Consider the following 20,425-nt stretch of genomic DNA (forward strand, 5'->3'; position numbering starts at 1 on the left):
TGTGTGTTGTTGTTCTGTGTGTGTGTTGTTCTGTGTGTTATTGTGTGTTGTCTCACATCCCAGATGCAAACTGCTAAAGATGCACTAAGTTCTGTCATAATCAGAGCTACTTTTGCTAGAAATGTAAGTCAAAGACAATATTTAAGGGAAATTAAAGGTTGCCGTAGCTTATACTGTATATGCAATACAATTTCTTCATTGGTCAGTATTTTGATGTTTTCATGGTTAATACTATGAAAATTTCTGCCACTCTGTCTTCACAGACATGTAGCTAGCTACCCCAAAGCTAGCTGTTAACAAACAAACATGTCTCTGTTGATGCATATAAACCTTCATTTCATGTGAAAATAGAACGCAAACCTTCTGAAAAGTCCCTTTAAGCCCCTCCCCCTGCAGGACAGCGGATGTTTGTGGGGCTTAGCGACCGCAGGCTAGTGTCATCAGAATGGAAATTATTGACCTAATTTTAATTTGTAATGTATTTGATTAACTGGTTACAGTGACAGACAGACCATTCCAATTTGATCAAATAAAATAAGCAGTGCATGTTATTGATTGCAACTTCAAATTAAGCTGATCTCTGAAGAAGGAATCAGGGAAAACCGGCCGTATGGACACATCCCATCTTTTAAACAAATCTGTAAAATATGCAAGTCCTAATTCATACAACTGCTACGGAAATTAAACCGGAACTTTTTTTTGTTTTCTTAAAGAGGGGACAAAAATGGAAATGTAGTATTTAACAGAGTTTTATCTTTAAAAGCCCTTCCCTTATACAAACTGTCACACAGTTGAAAAAAGTAGGGATGTCAGTGCGGAATCTTCAAACACCTTAAATTCTGAAGATAGTCTGCTGAAAAATAAAAATGGATTCTGGTTGTCATGGTCCCGCAAAATCAGATTTTAGCTTCCCTTGGTAGGCCGGTGGAAGAACTGTCAGCTTGTTGAAGCACGTAGCAACAGGAGCGACGACTCTGACAGGCTCTTTCTCTCTCCTCTGCAGCCTACCTAGCTGCTTACACCAGCGTCCCTCTCTCTTCTCGCCTGTTCAGTCTCTCCACAGGATAAATAATCATCCCTCCCTCCCTTCTCTCCCTTCCCATACTCTGTCCATCCATTCCTGCAGCTAATTTCTGTCTGGAGTTCCTTGGTTTAGAGCTACGGGAGGGGAAGGAGAAATGCGTAAAGAAGAGAAAATGGCAGAGTCATGCAGATGACTAAAACTAGCTGAAGGGGGGAAAAGGATGAACAATACAGAGTGTTGAACAAAGACGAGGGAGTTGGATAAAAAATAGAGAATAGCAAAACAACTGACTGGAGCTGGAGTGTTCAAAAAGATTATGTTTGTGAGTTCTACATGATTTCAATCATTTATTCATACTTCCAACACAGTTGCTGTGAGTGGAGGTGGAAATGACGGCTAAACAGAGTGATATATGTGGATAGTACATAAAGGCAGTGAAGATAAGAACTTACTCTGTGGGAACTTTGGAGGGTTGTCGTTAACATCTGTGAGGGTGATTTTGACCTCGGTGGTCCCTGACAGCCCCCCCATGTGGCCGCCCATATCTTTGGCCTGGATGACAACGTCGTATTCCTGTCGTGCCTCACGGTCCATGTTTGGCAAGGCAGTGCGGATTATACCTGGAAATGAAACGATGCGATGATAAAGTCTGAAGGATTTACTGGACAGCATAGCTGATAGAAATAAAGAGCTTACAAACATGACAATAAGATTTCATTGAATTTATGGAAAATGATGACATCTAAGAGATTTGTAAAAAAATACAAATCTAGTATATTCCACCTATTTGTGGCTCTAACTCCAAAGTATTCATAGAAAATGGACCTATTCACAGATTCTGTAGACCATGTCTAAATATTTGAAAGAATTGTAGGTTAGGAAGCTAAGATACCTCGGCGCAATGCTACTTGATGTGCTATTGGTTGGTGTTTGCAAAGTAGCTAATCCAGAAGTGCCCTTTCTTTTCCTTGACACTGATTGGCTGTATCCTCAGAGCAGAGATAAGGAAGATGGCATGTTAGCTTCTAAGATGGTTTGCACTGTGAGATAATGTATATTAATGTAAATTTACTGTTGGACCTACAAAAATTGGCAGTTTTAGTAGTTTTAAGTTTTTGCAGATTTCGGCTGTTTGGTGGTTGTGATCCCAAACTCCAGTCAACACCGGTGGTCAACTGTATGTGTTACTGTCCTGGCTGAATTAAATGTAAAGAGAGCCAAACATTTCGGGCACTGCTCCAAACTGCAACGTAAATGTGTAAACATAAAACACAATGGGTCGTAGGATTGATCCTTGAGATCCACCACAGGTTGTGAAATTGTAGAGGTTTGTAACTCATACTGATAGAAACACTTCTTATGGCGAAATACGAGTGCAAAATATTAAGCACTGAGTCTTTAATTTTAGACCAGGATTGAAAAAAAGTTCAGATGTTTTTCAGTGTTGCAAGGATAACAAAAACTAAAGCACTCAGCAACAAGTGTCTATGAGCTTCCAAGGAGCCCAAAAACCAGAATAAAAGTTGGCAGTTATAGATTTAATAATAAATAATATAAAAATATAATAAATATTAGGATTGCAAAGATATATCTTTTTCCAGATTCCGAGATAGGGGGCTGGTTTGAGTTCTTTTGTTACCTCAGAATAGGTGTTCATGTTAGATTAACAGCTGGTGAAAAACAAGCTGCTTTAAACAGCCTGGCAGGCAGCTGGGGCCTGTAAGAGTGCTAAAAATGTAAGATAAGGCCAACTGTGGAGATTAGTTCAATTTTAAGTCATCTAAAGGGAATGTTATCTTGAGCACAGGAGGAGGAGGACATGAGGGGTGATGCACGCTTTAATTCTGCTAAGGAGATTTGTTGTAAGAGAACTCAAGGGTATCTTTGAGAATCAAGGCTACAGTTTGCTTTGCTACATTATTATTTCTTTGCTGTTGTCATCTTCACAGTTTTTGTCTTCATCCTCAACTGTTGTCTGGTAAGCTAATATGCTTAATTTTAAGTAGGAGTGTGTGTTTGTCAGACTGCCTCAGAATACTTGGACTAAATTTCACAAACTGACTTTGTCATAAATGACTATGAGAACATAATCATAACATTTAATTTGGAAACAAAGGTGATTCATTGCATGTAAAACAACAAAAAATAACCTTGTATTTACTAAGTAGATTAAAGTCAGTATAGTATATCGCTACAGAAGTAGCAGCAGGTTGTTTACCATCCATCCATCCGTAAAATCAATAATCTTTGATGAAGGCTGAGGTCTTATTTCCATTTTATATTTTTAATTGACTTTCTTACAGCTGAATCACTTAGGAGGTGATTCAGCTGTTAGATTCAAGTGTGTTGGACCAGGGAGACGTCTAAGAGTTGCAGGACTCCGGACCTCCAGGACCAGGACTGGACACCCGTGAGCTACGGTATAGAGCAATATATAATATGATGAAAACAAGAAATGAATGTGTTTCAAAGACAATTCTTTACTTTTTCCCAAACAACAATAAATATAAGTTACATGCATAACAGGGTTGAAAGGTTGAGCTTGACGATGGCGATATTTGGGTAAAGAAATAACCAAATATAGGTAAAAAACTTGAATAACACTTAAATCTCTTTGCAGTGTGAGCAGGAAGAGACTTCAGTGATGTCACTTTCAGGGTGCAGAGGAAATTGGACTGAACCATTATTTATGAAAAGGAGGAATTAGTATGCCGTTACGGGTTGAACAAAACTTGAGGGACAGGATTAAAAAGTGCTATTTTATATCTAATTTATGTATTTTTCTCATATTTCTTTTATTTAGGTTAAAGTAGACCTAAAATGTTCATAATGGTACAAATACCTTGCAGTTGCTGGTTATTTTATTTGTTTTATAATCATTGAAAAATGAACATTGGTCAGTGGGGACATGCTCATTTGGCTGACCTCTGCACCCATAGCATAACATTTTTCAAAACATGATTTTTAAAATACATTTGCATGTTACATTACCAAGACACATGGATATTTACATTTCTTGATTTTCTCAAAAAATGTGTTTGCATTACATGAAAATCTTTTAGATAAACCTGTGGGACACAAAAGGCACCAAATTCGGAGAATCCCCCAGCTAGCATAACAAGGGAACAAACAGGTTTCAGCCACTTACACATTTTGGGTGAACTTAACTCTGTGCTCTGGGATTTACTCAATAATTAGTTCAAGTCATCTACTTTGTGATGTTCAGTACTCCTTATGGCTTAATATGAGCAAATAAAAAGAAAATTACAAGATAAAAAACACTGAAAAGAGGAAAACATCACATTTGAAAAAAAAATCCACTTTGAAAAGAAAATTAGTACACTTTTGTTTTCAATTCATAAATGTCTCTGCTGTGTCAGGTAAAATAACACATAGGAGCCTGAAATGACTCCATTAAATTAGCATAATTTAAAAAAGAGCAACTACTGCTTCATTCAGTTCACGTCTGATGCCAGAATTTACAATACAAGCCCTGGTATGTGTATAATATGGAACAACAGACATTGATATGCAGTAAAGTTTAGCCACATACAAAACAACAGTTTAAAAGAGAAGTGGTAAAATATTTTCTAAATTGAAAGATTTTGCAGATATAAATATTTCCAGGTGTGGAAAAGCCTTTCGGCAAATTCTGAGCTTGGAATTTTCTAAATAACACTGACAGATATTCTCATAATAAATCTGGCTCTGTTATATGTTAGATTGAGCTCAAGAGTATAAAAAATAAACTAAAGAAAGTATGTTCACCATATGTTTATTTTATGGGATATAATTTTAATATAATCCTTCAAAAATGTTTTTAATTATTCCAGTGCTCAATCATCCAATAGAATTAGATATCCCATAGACTCATAATATTTGCTACCATATATAATTGTTCTGCACAAGTATTGTTTATATGCTCATAAAAACTAACAAGGTAATAATTTCTGCAAAAAACTAATTTAAAAAGCAAAAAAAAAACAAAAAAACAGTTGCTAAGCATAAACTACCCCCGCAACTTTAATTTGAGATATTTAATTTGAAAGCGAACCCTTTTTCCTCCATCTGTTAGATAAATAAGAACTTTCATGCAGCTTTTCCCATCCACTATTTTTAAGCTGCAGTAATCTTTTCTGTTCATTTTAATGATCCCCGCCACTCTCTGTCCGTCTCGCTCTCTCTCTCTCTCCCCACATGTCCAACTGCAGAGAGGCTCTCCGGTGTCATTTTACTCCAAATGTGTGCGTATGTGTGTGACAGCATGAAAAGCTGATAATCTCCAAACCAATTAGAAATGTGAGCTATGGATTTGAGCCAGTCAAATACCCAACACTGGTTTGATTAGCTAGATTTACTCCGCTCAAATCTCTCCGACTCTCTGTGCCCTAACCACTCTGTTTCCATGAGCTCACTCTCTCTAAACTAATTTCTCTTCTCTAACCTCTAGCTTTATTTTCTGGCTCTCTCTCTGACCTAACAGATCTCTGTGTCTGCCCTAACCTCTCGCCTTACAACCAATTTCTTCTTTTAATGCAAACTCAAATATTAGGCCCATGCTCTTCTGGGAACAGGCTTGAATGTCCTCTGGGACTTTTCTCTCTTTCTCTCTCTCTCTCTTTTTTGCAGTTCTGCCTTCCTCTCTAAAAACATGCAGGGTTGTGCGATCCCTGAAGCGGTCACTCTGCAGCTTTGTACATGAAAAGTGGTAGAAAACGGAGATGTTACATCAGTATGTTGTGAGTGCGTTGCTGCAAATAGCATTAAGGCACGACTTTTTTTCATTGGACGTCTTGGTGTGAGTTGAGTTTCTGTCTTCTCCTTCTACCTACCAGGTATTCTGTCTTCATGCATTTTGGGGTGAACTATGACCATGTAAAAGTTTTTCCATTCAACCAAAAAGTACCTTCTGAAAGGCATGGATACGGGTATCTGTCACAATGTGATAAAACAACGAAACACAAGAATCAATTCAAACAAAAATCTATTTTTTTTTATTTACATTTCCTTTAAAATGTCTAGTTAAAAAATATGCCCTTAACAATAAATGGAAAGTCTCAATGCAATCACCCTAATCTTTGGTTCGATCCACAGGTTTTTAGCTCTCAGCCACCAGCTGGAGGGTCCGCCGCTCAGGTAGACCCCCACTTCCTCACTTTAGTGGACTAACTTGTAGTAATTAATTTTGCAGAGCTCTGAGTCTTAACTCCAGCAGGACCACACTGGAGGATGAGTAACAGTTTGGCTTTCAGTCTCACCTGTTTGAGGCTCCACAGAAAAGTACGGCTGTCCTTGCAGAATGCTGTACACCAGCCTGGCGCTGTTGCCATAGGTGGGGTCATCGGCGTCTGTAGCCGTCACCTGCATCACCGACGTACCTGTGAGATGGACACATGGAGGCTTGTTCACTGATTTTGTTCAAGAGAAGCTCATCAATCATCCTTAGCTCACCTAGCAGCACCAGCACCGCTCCAACACACTGCAGCTCGGCTCAGCCTACGAGGCTGCTCTCCACCATTATTTCTCTGCATTTCATCATTGTCAGGTGGAAATATTCCATCTCCGATGTCAGTGATTTTTATGTTTTTAATAAAACATTATGAGGGTGGACAAAATTCAACCGTCCCTGAGCTTCGTGAGAAACCTCTCATAACCCCTAGAAAACTTTGTAAAATGCAAAGATGTTGAGCTCAAACAGCCATTACTCTAGTGCCCAGAAAATTGGCTATTTTCAAAATGATGTGCTTCGCTTGCAGCAGATCCCTGCTAATTCAACATGACACAGTGAAGCTCTGCATTCAGGCCAAGTGAATTAAAATGCCTCAAATGTTAAATAATTTGCATTATCTTTGTATAATTGCTGAAATGTTCTTTTAAAAAATAAAAAATTGGGACACGACACTTGAAACACGACTCCAGACTAACTCTTTGAACTCATTGCATTGCTGTAACTTTCTTTTTTATTTAAATCCACTGCCACTAAATTTAGATGTGCACAAATATTTCACTGCTCCTATAAAAGTGACATTGTTGTCACATGAAATATTTGTATTATGATTATTATGCTGATATTTCTCACAATTTTAAGTATTAACTTTATGCTTTGGTTTGGTAAATATGTGCTGAAAATATCCAAAAACGATTATTGTTAATGTCCAAAAGTGGCATTTTATTCAATATCATACAGTTGTTTTCCAACAAAAACACATTCTTTTTATTTATGCAGCAAAGTGAAAAAACGAGACGAAATCAATTACTTGTATCAGTCCAGAGGATAGCAAGATCATTTCTACTGTGAATCAGTGGACAAAGTGGACAGAACCATGAAAAACATATTGCTTGATTCTTCCAGTGCATTTTACATAATTTAGCCTGAATTACTCTGCAAGAAACTCCAGCAGACACCAAACAGGTGGAAGTGGAAGTTTGACTACCTGATAAGCAGCCCACAGACTGGGGCTAAAGGTCTGACTAGGTGATCATCAGTGAAGGAGCACCAAAGGGAACTGAACTCTTATTGTTAGTTTTCACTCCAAAGAGAATCAGAATCAATGGCACAATGTACTGTATGTCCCAGAAGTCTGGCAACCAGATAACATTTCACTGGTGAACCAAACCTGAGAACCATGAAGATCCTCAGGTAGCAAACTGAGCATCAGACTTAGCATTAGCAGGTAAATGTGAGTGGAGGCAATAGGTGGAGGTTCAGGACTTTATTTGGGGGTAGCGGTCTTTCATTATGGATGTTGTACAGAGAAAAACCTCATCAACTGTGTTTCCATCACAAATGAGTGCATATCTCACCCATTTGTGGGTCTCTGTCAGTATTCTGTTGAAAAAACACAATTTTACTATTTGCTACTGCTGTGTTGTGAGCTCTGGTGGAGCCAGCTGCAAAATGTCCTTAAAAAATCAAAAACAAAAACAAACCAACATCCTCCTGCCACTTCCTGATGTCTTCGTTGTTTGCGCCAGTAGCAACCTCCGGCTGTTGATCACGTGACTTGTGAGATGGAAAAAAAACTGTTTTCCAAAATACATCTACTTCAATGAGGCCAAAGAAACACCCCATCCTAGCGCACAAACTTTTGAGTGAAAAACTGGAGTTTCTTCAAATTTGGGTTGTTTCCATGAAGCAGATGTATTTTTGTCAATTCAATTTGTGTAACTCTATGGTGAAGAGACATGAAATGAGCAACCAAGAAAAAGCCTGATTACCATTATCAGATATTGTTGCTATGTGGGATTTTGGCCTCACTCTGGATCCCAAAGCAACAAAACAGGAAGACATTCCAGGCTTGGCGTTTTTTTTCCCATCAAACCTTGCATTTCTCACTTCCCTGATGCCTTCTAAATCACTCACCGACATTGGACATCTCAGGCACCCTGGCATAGTACGGTCCATGCAGGAACTCTGGCGGATTATCGTTGATATCCTGAACTTTCACAATGAACTCCGATGGAGGTTCCAGTGGCTCATTGGTGTCCCGGGCCACAGCCTGTGCTGTCAGGGTGTACTGGGCCTGCTCCTCGCGGTCCAGCGTTTTCGTGGCGTGGATGTTGCCCGTCTTGTCGTCAATGACAAATATCGTTCCTGCGCCTTCACCGGACAGAATGTATTTGATGGTACCGTCGCCTTTGTCCACATCTGAGTGAAGCTGAAGAGACAAGAAGCAAACAAGACAGTCAAGGACAGGAGGGTTAAATGAACAAGCATAAGAACGCCTGAAATTCAGGTTTTGTGGTGAGAATAGAAACAGAAAAGGGGAATAGTGAGTGACAGGAAAAACTATAAGAAGAACAGGCAGGCAGGCTGCCTGACAGCTAGATGGGAATTGAGGCTCTAATTTCCAAACTCTTCATACCAAAGGCCTGACAGAGTTAGACAGAAAGGCTGAGAATGTTCTGTACCAGACAAGCAAATGTCAATACAGGAAGAGAAAAGGGAATATTCCTACAAAAGACGAGGATTATTCAACATTCAATTTTTCGGTCTTTACAGCCTCTTTACTATGAAATAAGCTGCATTGCGGATGTCACTTTCAGTTCTCTATGAATGCCACTGTTCTCTCCAAGTCATGGTGTTGTTGAGGAAAACCCCCAATCGCCCCACATGAATGTCAGCTTGACCTCACGCTTTAACTTGTGTTTTACTCTCAATGCTTGATGAATGGGAGGACTTCATTTAAATCTCACTGGGAGCTAGCTGTCACCTTCTGAAGACTGCACTGTGACTGCCGCTGGACTCACTGTATGCATTAAGGTAAAAACCTACTGTGCTTCATGGGATGGATGACATTATAATGAAAGGCAATACAAGAGGGGAACCTGTTAGATGTTATAAAAAAAGACTTGATGTCAGGGTGGAGGTTCAATTTCCTGCAGCAAAGTAACCAATGGAATAGTTTACAGCAAAGCATGTGTACAAAGTTCAGACCTAAATTCAAATGAGAAATTGTGACAAAACTTCTTTTAGAATGTTTTTGCCGCTAGTGGCCTTTATTTGAAAGTACTGGGCGTAGAGAAGAAGGGAAAGACATGTGGCAAAGGAACTGACACTGTCACAGCTCTGTGGCAAAATGTAAAAAAAATAATAATCAGTGTATAGATGCTCCCTACCTAATCAGACTGACTTTGAGCTAACAGAAGTCACTTCTAGACGTAACTTGTTGAGGTACAGCCAAATGATTTGGAATTGTTATTACCGCTAAAGGTTGTTTTACAAAGTTTCATTTCAGTGGGACTTAACACAAATGATCACCACTATACACTGAACTTGAGTTATTCTGTCATAAAGAAATGTCTGTCATCCCTGGATGTGCAAAGCCTGAAGAGGAATAGAAAAAAGACTTTGTAATTCATCTTTTGCAGCAAATACTGTTCAAAGTATTGACATGTCTGAGATTCACATACATTTTTAAAATGAAAAACTTTATTTAACTTTTCTTCCACTTTCCAGTATCAGTTGTGATTGTAACACTGCAAAATATGATATTGTAATGACAAGTTTTTGCAACTGAGAGCTTGGTGATTTCTGTCTATTAAGATATATTGGCAGACGTTGAAGTATTGCGGGGGTTGTTTGTGGAAGACTTACCCTTCCCACCAATACCGGGTCAGGTCCGGTGTATTCCTCAATGACAAAGAACTGATTCCAAACCCATCCTCGTTTGGACCGGTGCAGTACCTGGCCTTCCTTCCCTGTCCTCTGTCTATGTCTGTGCAGCGATAAGTGACCTAAGACATCAAAGCGTCCAGTTAGATTAATACATATTACACAAAGAAAGGTTGGAGTTGAAAACTGACAGCATATTTGTGATATTATTACACACATAATGTTAGAGGACAAATGAAAATACAAATTAAGGTTACTTTATGAGGAATGTATGAATGAACACTGCAAAAACTGAAAGAAAAACAATTCTGAACTTCATAAACACTTTGGGTTTTTTTTCAGAGATGAAACTCAAAAGTGGGCGAGAAGCTGTAACCTCCAGAGCACGGAGGTCTGCTTTTGAATTCCGGGTCACTCGAGCAAATCCCAAACCGGGACAGTGTGGGCGGACTGTATGAAGAACACACACTTCAAGGAATTGTGTTTCAGAAGGCTCTAAGGGAGGCATTTAACCTCTGTTTGTTGCGGTGCAGCTGCTTTGTGGTTAAGCAGAGCAGGGTTGGGTTTAAACCGAACTAAAACCATGCTGCAGCGTCTGACTGCAGGGATGGGCAACACAAACTGCAACAAGCTGGATGCTCCGAGTGAAAGGTTGAACATTTGAATCCAACACTCTCACCAACTACTCACAAACGGAACAGAAACATTTGAATTCATCCATCCATCCATTTTCTTGCACCCTTGTCCCTCAGTGGGGTCGGGAGGGTTGCTGGTGCCTCTCCAGCTAACGTGCCGGGCGAGAGGTGAGGTCACCCTGGACAGGTCACCAGTCTGTCACAGAGACACACAGGACACACAACCATGCACACACACACACACTCACTCACACCTAGGGAGAATTTAGACAGATCAATTAACCTGACAGTCATGTTTTGAATTCATGTTTCTTATAATGCTAAAGAACATCTGTATAACAGGATGCGAACAGCTGGATGTTTAGCTCCCTTTATTTACTTTAACTCTGAATTAGATTCCATCCATTTTCTTTCACCCTTGTCCCTCAGTGGGGTCGGGAGGGTTGCTGGTGCCTCTCCAGCTAACGTTCCGGGCGAGAGGTGGGGTCACCCTGGACAGGTCGCCAGTCTGTCGCAGGGCAACACAGAGACACACACAACTATGCACCCACACACTCACACCTAGGGACAATTTGGAGAGGCCAATTAACCTGACAGTCATATTTTTGGACTGTGGGAGGAAACTAGAGTACCTGGAGAAAACCCACCATGCACAGGGAGAACATGGAGACTCCATGCAGAAAGACCGGGGCCGGGAATCGAACCCAGAACCTTCTTGCTGCAAGGCAACAGCTCTACCAACTGCACCACTGTGCAGCCCTGCATTAGATTCATAATACAAATTGCAATAAATACAAACAAGAGCAATTCCACCCATTCAGTCCAGTAGAGTGAATCTAAAAAAACGAGTTTTTATGTGCACTCGAAGTGTTTTTTGTGTGTGAAAGTAAAGTAGTTAGTTTGAATTTGGCTGTTTCTACCAACCTTTTGTAAGACGATACTTCAAAATGCACTTAAAAACACTTGGATGAAAATACGGCTGTAGCAGAAAACACCAGGTTCTGAAAACGTTCAGAACAACAACCGATGGGAGGAATAATGCTGCATTGGTGTTTCCAAATTAATAAGTTATGCAGAAAATTGTAAAACGATGCATCACATTAAGTCGTTCATTTGGAGACAAAACGATATAGCGGATGTTAAAATGACTAGCAGTGGATACAACAGAGGACAAATGTAATAACTTGTATAAACACATTCATCAGAGTGAAAACTGTTATTTTGCTTCCCAACTCTTACTGTCCAACAAAAGGAGTTAAAAAACAATTTAAACAAACTTTTTTGAAGACAGGAATTTTTTCAATATCAGACAGAGCTCATCATAAGACAGAGTTAATTCTACCTTTAGTGGGATTCCTGACCCATTTTCCTGTTTCCTTCCTCTGCACCATTAAAACCAGGTTTCTGCAGATTAGATTTTTTTTTAAGGAAAAAAAAATCCTTAAAAAAATATCTTTTTGATATGTTTGATGTTTGAGAACACAGGCAACTTGCTCTGGATGTGACTTAATCTAATGTAAATATAAATGGGTAAACTTTCTATGCCTGGTGGGACTATCATTCAGCCGTCTCACGTGTTTGTGAGTTAAAAATGTTACCTAGTTACCATATTACATTAGGTGAAATGAGCTGTTGGAAGACATTATAAACAAGAACTAAACAACTATAAAGTCTATAAACATTAAAAAAACTGAAAATAAACAAACATTCCTTCCCCCGGTGGGGGTCTGGTGGCCCACCAGGCTTATAATGAGCTCTACTTAAGTGCATATTTCCTAAGATCAATGTTGATTAATGATAATGTAATGATATTAAACTAACATTATTATTAATTTTATTGCAACTCTTGTCTGTTTGTACAATTTTCTGTGAATTCACAAATTTATTGCAAAAATAAAATCTTAATCCTGAGGAATGAATCAAACTGTTAGGACATGATATCATGCAGTACACAGAGCTGCCTAGAGTTGAGACTGGTGGATTTACAAACTCAGTTTAGATTCTGATATAACTCCGTTTTAACTTCACTATAACAAAAATGTTTCAGCAATCAGTCCATTTAAAAAATGGTGTGAATGTATTAGTAGTTTTTCAGTCCTACCTGGATGTCTGTGTCTGTGGCTCCTGTGGTCCAGCGTGGCATGTCCGTCCCTGGTTCCTAACGCAACACTGCAGAGCACCGAGACTCCCAGCAGCACCAGCAGGGCCCTCAGCAGCCCGAAGCCCTGCCGCTTTGCTATCAGCGCCGCCATCTTGGCTAACCACTGTGCGCTCGGCTCTGCCCGACTCTCTGCTTCCTGCTCCCGCCGAGGCCGAACCCGGATTTGTTTTCTGAGCGAAACGTCGATCAAGAGTCTCCTTGTTCATTTGCTGGGTCGGAGCTCTTCTTCCAACGTGTCACTTCTGTCTTCAGAGAGCCTGAAGGAGAACAGGATGGAAAAAACTTTGTAAGTAACACCAGGTTAATTAATATTTAACACAAAAGGAATACCTTTAGCTATATAAGCCCAGACATTATAAACAGATTGGCAATAGAGGGAAAATGGCTTTCTAAACGATTGTCGGCTTAATTAGGACAATGTGCTAATGATCCAGGCAGTGTTGTCCATAAACCCATTAGCTTTAATTCAATTAGATAGAGACAGATTTGTTGTAGAGCAGACAGTTCATGTGACAGCCGGTCACCGTGTTGCTGGTTTAATTATTGCCATTTCAAAAGCGTCGAAAGAAACACGACAGTGAAGAGAAAGTCACTTAAGTGTTAGTGTTCACTCCACCAATAGGAGCTTCACCGCTTCAGCTGCACACTTTGCTGGAGGTGATGATCTGGGCTCTGCGGCTCCACAGTCAATGAATCAGCAAAACTGAGACTAAATTTGATCTCTACAAAACCCAACATGTCCATTAACAATCCTGAGCTGTGAAACTAAGAACCGCTTGGTCATGGAAGTAACCCTAGATGGACATCAGTCAGCCATGCACCTTTTTCAGCCTGGCAGTTGACAGAAAACTGTGTTTTTAATGTTTTAATGGTAGGCTAAATGTTAACATGTTTATTGTCATTATTTGTTCAATTTTACATGGTCAGAATAAAAAGTTACATGAATGAAAGTGGAGAACGTCTTATGAAGTCAGTCAGTTGCTATTAGCCTGTGTTATCTGGCTGATTTGCAAAGGCCTCCATTATAAAATACTTACATGGTACAAATTTGGGTAGTTAAATGAAAAAATCTAAAAGCAGTACCAGACCAGGTGTTAATGAATTGTGAAAACACTGAGAACACAGGCTAGCTAATGGTTAGCCGCTAAATTTAGCATCTGTCTTGGAGCTTCCTGTTCCCAGGTTTTTATCAAGTCACTGCTTCATGTTCATTGTCGTCATTGGGTCACTTTTACATAAGCAGCATTAAAAAAATAAATGTGTAAAAGTAATTTCACTCCACAAAAGCTCACAATTAAACACCTTAAAAGTGTAGCACGTCTTATGAAGAGAGTTATACAGCAGTTACCTGGCTGATTACACCAGGTGTAGAAGCTTTGCAGAACCTTCCATTACTTGTGTGGCACAGGTTTGGGTAGATAAATGAAAAAAGGAGTAGTGCTAAAGTTAGCCTCCGCTTTGAAAACTAACCGCCAGTTTGGAGGCTAGCTTTGCTTCCTTTTCCCCATTTTTTTATTTGAGTCTTGAATTAATGTTCGTTATTATTTGTTCACTTACATGAGCAGAATAAAACAATAAAAGTATAGAAGTAATCTCACGAGATGAAATCTCACAATAAATCACTTTGATGTTTCTTGTCAAAGTGAAGGACGTCTCATGAAGTGAATCAGCTGCTGTGTAATCTGGCTGATTTGTAAAGTTTCCCCTGCTTTATGAATGAATGGTGAGAACATTGACAGAACAGTTAGCCGCTACAGTTAGCTTCTGTTTTGGAGCCTCCTATTCTCACCTTTTCTTTTTACTTCATTTGACCATCTCTTTTTTTAAGATTTAACACACTTGACTGGTCAACTCCACATTAGACAATTCAACAAGAAGCAGTAATATTGTTTTACATACTAGTTTGAGGTTTATGAAACACTTATTGGTGAAAACACTAAATGTGCATTTTCAATGTTTTTTTTTAATTTTTTAATCCTCCTTTATTCATGGTTGGGATGCACAGAGACACTTTGATATAGTTAATAATTATTATTATTGTTATATGATGATATTTTATGCTGGAACAGTGCCTGCTGCTCACTGAGAAAAGTAAGAACAACTTGTGGTCACAGGAGTCACCAACAAAAGTTTCTAGAATTATTATTAGTTGCGTTAGTGGGAAAAAAGAAATGCTAGAGGTAAAAAAACCTCAATATCTATAGATCCATAATTACAAATGGCAAAATAACATACAGGGTCAGTTATGTTTCATTGCTTGTGGCAAATCAGTTTTGTGGTTACACACCACAGATGGTTGTATAATCGGCAGACAGAGTGAATCAGTGATAATCAAACAAACAAAATAGTGCATACTTAGAGATTTACTATTTACTGAAATATTTCCTCTGATTACAGATTCTCTAAACTAATATTAGGCTTGTTGGTTGTCCTTGTTTTCCATCCCTCCGTTGTCTCTCTCTGTTCTGAGATCATCTCCCTCCCACTGACTGCCCAACTCATTCTGACGGATCTTAAGGTCAGAAGGTAAATATAGTTCTGCCACAGATCCGATCAATGCCCACAACGCCTCAATCCATCTATCAAACTTCCTCTCCATCCCGACAAGACCACAATGCCAAAATACTGGAACTTCTCTGCTTTTGGCAAAGACTAAGAGGAAGCAGTCCACTTTGTTCAGTTGAGGACAATGGCCTCCCATTTAGGTCCTTGTCTTGTTCCAGTGAATACAGTGAACTGTCTCATACGTCCCTATTTAAATGAGATCATTTTCACCGTCCTTGGTATATTTGGCAATACAACATCACTTGAGTAATGGAGAAATTATTATAGTGGCAATGTGCTTATTACGCTTATGTGACTGCATGTTTCTAACTTCAACTATGTTAATGTTAAACAGGTCCGCTACACTTTGAACTTCAGACATGTTTGCAAGCTTAGGGTCAGGTCAACAGCCAGTCGCACTGAATTATCACCAACCACAGCAATAAATTGTGCAAGTTAGTACTGATCTCAGCTACACTGTGTCAAAGTTTCAAATCCAGTCAGGATTTACTGAATACCAGCAAAGAGCTAAAGTAACGTTATTTACCATGGAAGTCTAATCTCAAAACTCAGAATAACGCCACATGTTTGATCTGTTTTCTAGTGGCAAATGGACAACGACTGGGAGTTATTAATGATGGTCCTTTTCAGCAGGCTATCTACCTTAACAGATGGTTTTTCCTCAGCATTTCATATATTTAAGCACAAACTGGGGATGTTGACATACTGATGTTGGATAGCACTATCTGTGTTACCGATTTAATGAGAAACAAACTGTCAGAACTGTAAGTACACTGAATATTTGTGCAATTCTTACGATATATATTGCGTGGATGCCATATTAGATTTGACGATCTGACAGTTGATTTTTCTAAAAACAGCAAATTCGGAAATTTCACCCTCCAAATCAAACAATAAGCAGCATTATTACTCCAAAACAAAAAGCAGTAGTTGGCTTAAGGTCTTAAATTGAGATGATCTTCTTTCTTCTCAACTCTTTCTTTGACTCAGAATGTGAATGTGTGTGTATGTGTGTATGTGTGTGTGTGTGCGTGCGTGCGTGTGCGACCGTGTGTGTGTGTGTGTGTTTGGAATTTTAAGCTGATGAGAATGTTACTTTACAGATCGTTGGTTAGCATTAACTGCATTGCCAGCCGGCTATGAAGTGTTGACAATTACTCCAGTACTGACTCATCATCTGTCTCTTTATGCTCACACACTCTGTGCATCTGTTTGTGGATGTAAATGTGTGTATGTGCTGCCTGTCACTCACTTATCCGGGCCTTGAAGCTAGTTCTACGAGACGCTAATCTGACACTATCCTGGAATTGAGCGAAATAATATCGCAAAGATGTTGGACAAACATTCCATGCTGAATATTCAATGATTTAAATTTATTTAAACAAACACAAATTCAGAATACGATTTTTAAGAAACCAGATTAAAGGCAAAAAATAATAAAACTGTAGATTCGGCCATGGCCTCGTCAGTACATTTTGTGCTGTGTCAGCTCTAAGACTTAATGCTGTCATTTTTAAGTCTCATTAATGTATTTAGAATAAATAGTGTTCCTCTGTAGCTTGATTTTTATTTGGAATACCTTTTTCCTTAGTTGTTAAGTTAAAATACTGACAGTAGTGAGGATAATGACAAATCAAACATGGCGTCATGTAAAAACAAATCATTAAACTTAGAGAAGCCAAGTAGTTTGTCTCAAGTGTATGACTAATAAAAAATAGTGGGACTCTGTTAATTTTCTACAGTGATCCAACTGCAGGATCTGTAATTAATTAATCAAAATTGATAACCACAGATCAGCAAAATAAGCTACATTTTTAATTCAAAATAATCTTTTGCTGCTAATTTGTCGAATAGATAGAAATATGAGCTCAACCACAAAGATATTTGCTGTTTTTAATCTGTATTTAGGCTCTTCAACCATCAGATTGGAGCAAAGTGCTATTCTAACCATTCAGCTATCAAGTGCTGAAGGAACCCTGATCATTCATGGAACTTCTTTAGAGGTGTGGACGGCAGACGTTGACAGAGCATTGGGTGCGTCTGCGTTTTAGCACAACTTGAACACAATCGTCTTCTCCAGCGTCTTATTAGATCATTTTTTGAAGCAAAATAAACCCCCAGTGGGCCAAGAGAAGCTTTGTTACCTACTGCTGCTGTTTGTGGATGTTGCTTGTGCGTCCGATTTACGGGGATACCAGAAATGTGAATACAAAAACTCTTGTTCTGAACATTTGGATGTAAAAACGGAAACAAAAACAATGTTGAATTGTGTTAAGTCTATATTATTTCTTCACTGCAACAGTGGCTCTTGGCAATATACGTTAAGTCATTGTAAAACCTGTTTGTTGAAAACAACCACTTTGCAGAATAAAACCACATGAATATCCAAGAAAGAAAGACACCAGGTTGCTAAGCATCCAATCTGGACATACCAGTGTTTATTATTCTTCTATATCTTGAAACTGCAGGTATTTTGTAAAACAACCGTTGTTTCTAGAACATGGCTCTGGGTTTCCTGGCATGCTCAATGCTCGACTGAGCGGCAAAGAGTCAAGCAGAGAAGAAAAGGCCTACACAGAAACCTCCAGTGAAGACGACTCCCCAGGGCAGGCATGCCTCTTGGCCAGACGATTTCCTCTGTCTGCATACATGACTCAAGAGTCACATTAGAGTAATGAACAGTATGTTTGAGCATGTGTGTATGTGTGCGTGTGTGTGATCATACATGCAATTCCCTTCAGTTTGAAGCAACGCTATGAATCCATGAGTCAAGTGTTTGAGTAGAGCACAGTGATTCATTGGCCAACATTACAGCTGGGTGTCTGTGTGTTTGAGAGTGTTTTAAACGGTGGTTGAAGCACTGGGGGTTTAAAACACTATCTATCTGTGTGATGTTCCCCACTGACTCATACATCATCTAGGCACATATAAGCCCACATGTGTGTCTGATTCAGAACAACCACTAATGCACACCAAGATATAATCTATGCATCCTTCAAAATGAAATGTGAAGTCGAAGTTCTTCATGTGGCCGAGTGTCTCTGCTGTTTGGTTATTAGTTAGGATGGTGTTGAGAAAACAGAACGTATGAAATTATGGAGGTTATTGTTCTGGTAGTAATTGTTCTATAACTTTATGCTTTCTAACTGTGTAACATTAAAATTATATTTTGATACACACCTTTGCAAAACCTCTTTAACAAAGTCATCACTTTCCTCAAAATATGCTAAAGAGAATCCTAAACTCATGTTTTGATAGTTAGTGGAAATCCAAGATGGCACTATGAATCGTCTAACAAGCGACTCTAAAAGGAGTATAAAGTCCTTCTTTTGAAAATGTAAGGGAAGATAAATTTACATAATTGGTATCCATTAAAAATGGATACCAATTATCCATTATTACCAATTATCCATTTTTAATTGGTATCCATTAAAAATGGACCCTTTATGTCCTAAATTTAACATTTCCACCTGATATTTCTGCCTACGTTTAATTGTAAGCTGTTCTTTAAATGTCCTGAGTAAATATATTTTCCCATTTATCCATAACAACTGGAACTTTCAATATGTAGCAAGTTATTTTTGTAATTTACAGTCTATTAAAAGAGCGCCCCTCAGATTAAATTTACTCCCTGCTACAGCGGGGGTGAAATTACCGTAATAACTCTATTATCTGGAAAGCGCAACGTCTCCTTTCAGAAACTGTTGGAATTTTTCAGATGGCGCAAATTGTGGTGGGATTACGGTACTACAAATTTGGACATGTTTATAAACAGGAACATTTCACCTCAATATCAGCCCATCCATGTAGCCAAGTGTCTTTTCATAAACATTTAGTTTTATCTTTGGAATTAAAAGTAACATTTCTTGACAAAAAACCTAAATAATTTCCAAACAGCTAATAAATGTATAAAATCTAAAAAAAAAAAATTGGGATTCCTAGTAGTCAGCCTTAATTCTACTAAGGCTGCAGAATATTTTCAAATCAAAAATATTCCGCATAAGTGCTTTATATGTGTCTACCTGTTTGATCCATTTAGCATTATGGATCGTCTCTTTCTGCTTTTCCCACTGACTGGCCTTTCATTACACTCTAGAAACCTGCAACAGGAGCCATTACAACAACCTTGGAAAATGCTTCTGAAGTATAGAAAGAACAAAAATACTTGACTCTAGGTGTTTTTTTCTTTTTGGTTCAAACTTTTTCCTTTTTTTTTTTTTTACTGAAGGCACCATTAGAACAAATATGATTTATTTATTTATGGATGTCTGGTATACCCAGGTGAAAAAAAAGTACACTTTAGTATACTTCAAACATACTTAAATTTGTGAAAGTACACTTTAAGTATACTAAATATTAAGTATACTACCTATAAGTATATCTGAAGTATACTAAAACTACATTTGTACCAATTTCGAAATTAAACACACTTAAACATAATTGTACCAAAATACACTTTTAATATATTAAATAAAAGTATACTTAAAGTGAACAAAATATGAATGAATATGTATRAATTTTTAAGTGCCTTAATAATCTTTTACTATTTATTAAAATTGCATACAATAAAAAAATGATAATCATGATGTAATTTTTAAGAAAGTATAAAATCAATTTTCAGATGTGTGATGTAAAAACCTTATCAGCGGCATTAGCTCCAGTTCATACTCCAGACCAGATGGTGGCGGTATTGCACACTTTCATTTATTTAAAAAAAGCCACRAAGAGAAGAAAAAACTTGAAGCAGGGAAGATAACAGACGCTGTTCAAATTCGCCATTTTTACTCGCTTAATATTGCCTTAAAAGTAGAGAGGGCCTTGACAATAGTCACTAATTTTGGTCAATTCAAGCTGGTGACGTCCTAGTCCAAGTTAGACGACAACACAACGGGACAACAACCGATGGAAATGAAATGTGTGTCACA

General features: G+C 38.4%; 1 protein-coding gene across 3 annotated transcripts in view; it reads right to left on the reverse strand.

Moving 5' to 3' along the window:
- cdh11 (cadherin 11, type 2, OB-cadherin (osteoblast)) overlaps positions 1-20,425 on the reverse strand; it is a 149,890-nt gene that overhangs the window by 29,640 nt on the left and 99,825 nt on the right. For all 3 annotated transcript variants that reach the window (XM_008429074.2, XM_008429073.2, XM_017309013.1), the window contains 5 exons: positions 12,876-13,192; positions 10,122-10,261; positions 8,388-8,682; positions 6,283-6,402; positions 1,477-1,644 (listed from right to left, as the gene is read on the reverse strand). In XM_008429074.2, coding sequence (XP_008427296.1) covers positions 1,477-1,644; positions 6,283-6,402; positions 8,388-8,682; positions 10,122-10,261; positions 12,876-13,026 — 874 coding nt within the window. In that variant the 5' untranslated portion in view covers positions 13,027-13,192. The remainder of the gene's footprint in view (positions 1-1,476; positions 1,645-6,282; positions 6,403-8,387; positions 8,683-10,121; positions 10,262-12,875; positions 13,193-20,425) is intronic.

Source organism: Poecilia reticulata, linkage group LG15, assembly GCF_000633615.1.
Source record: "Poecilia reticulata strain Guanapo linkage group LG15, Guppy_female_1.0+MT, whole genome shotgun sequence".
In the NCBI taxonomy this organism is placed as follows: domain Eukaryota; kingdom Metazoa; phylum Chordata; class Actinopteri; order Cyprinodontiformes; family Poeciliidae; genus Poecilia; species Poecilia reticulata.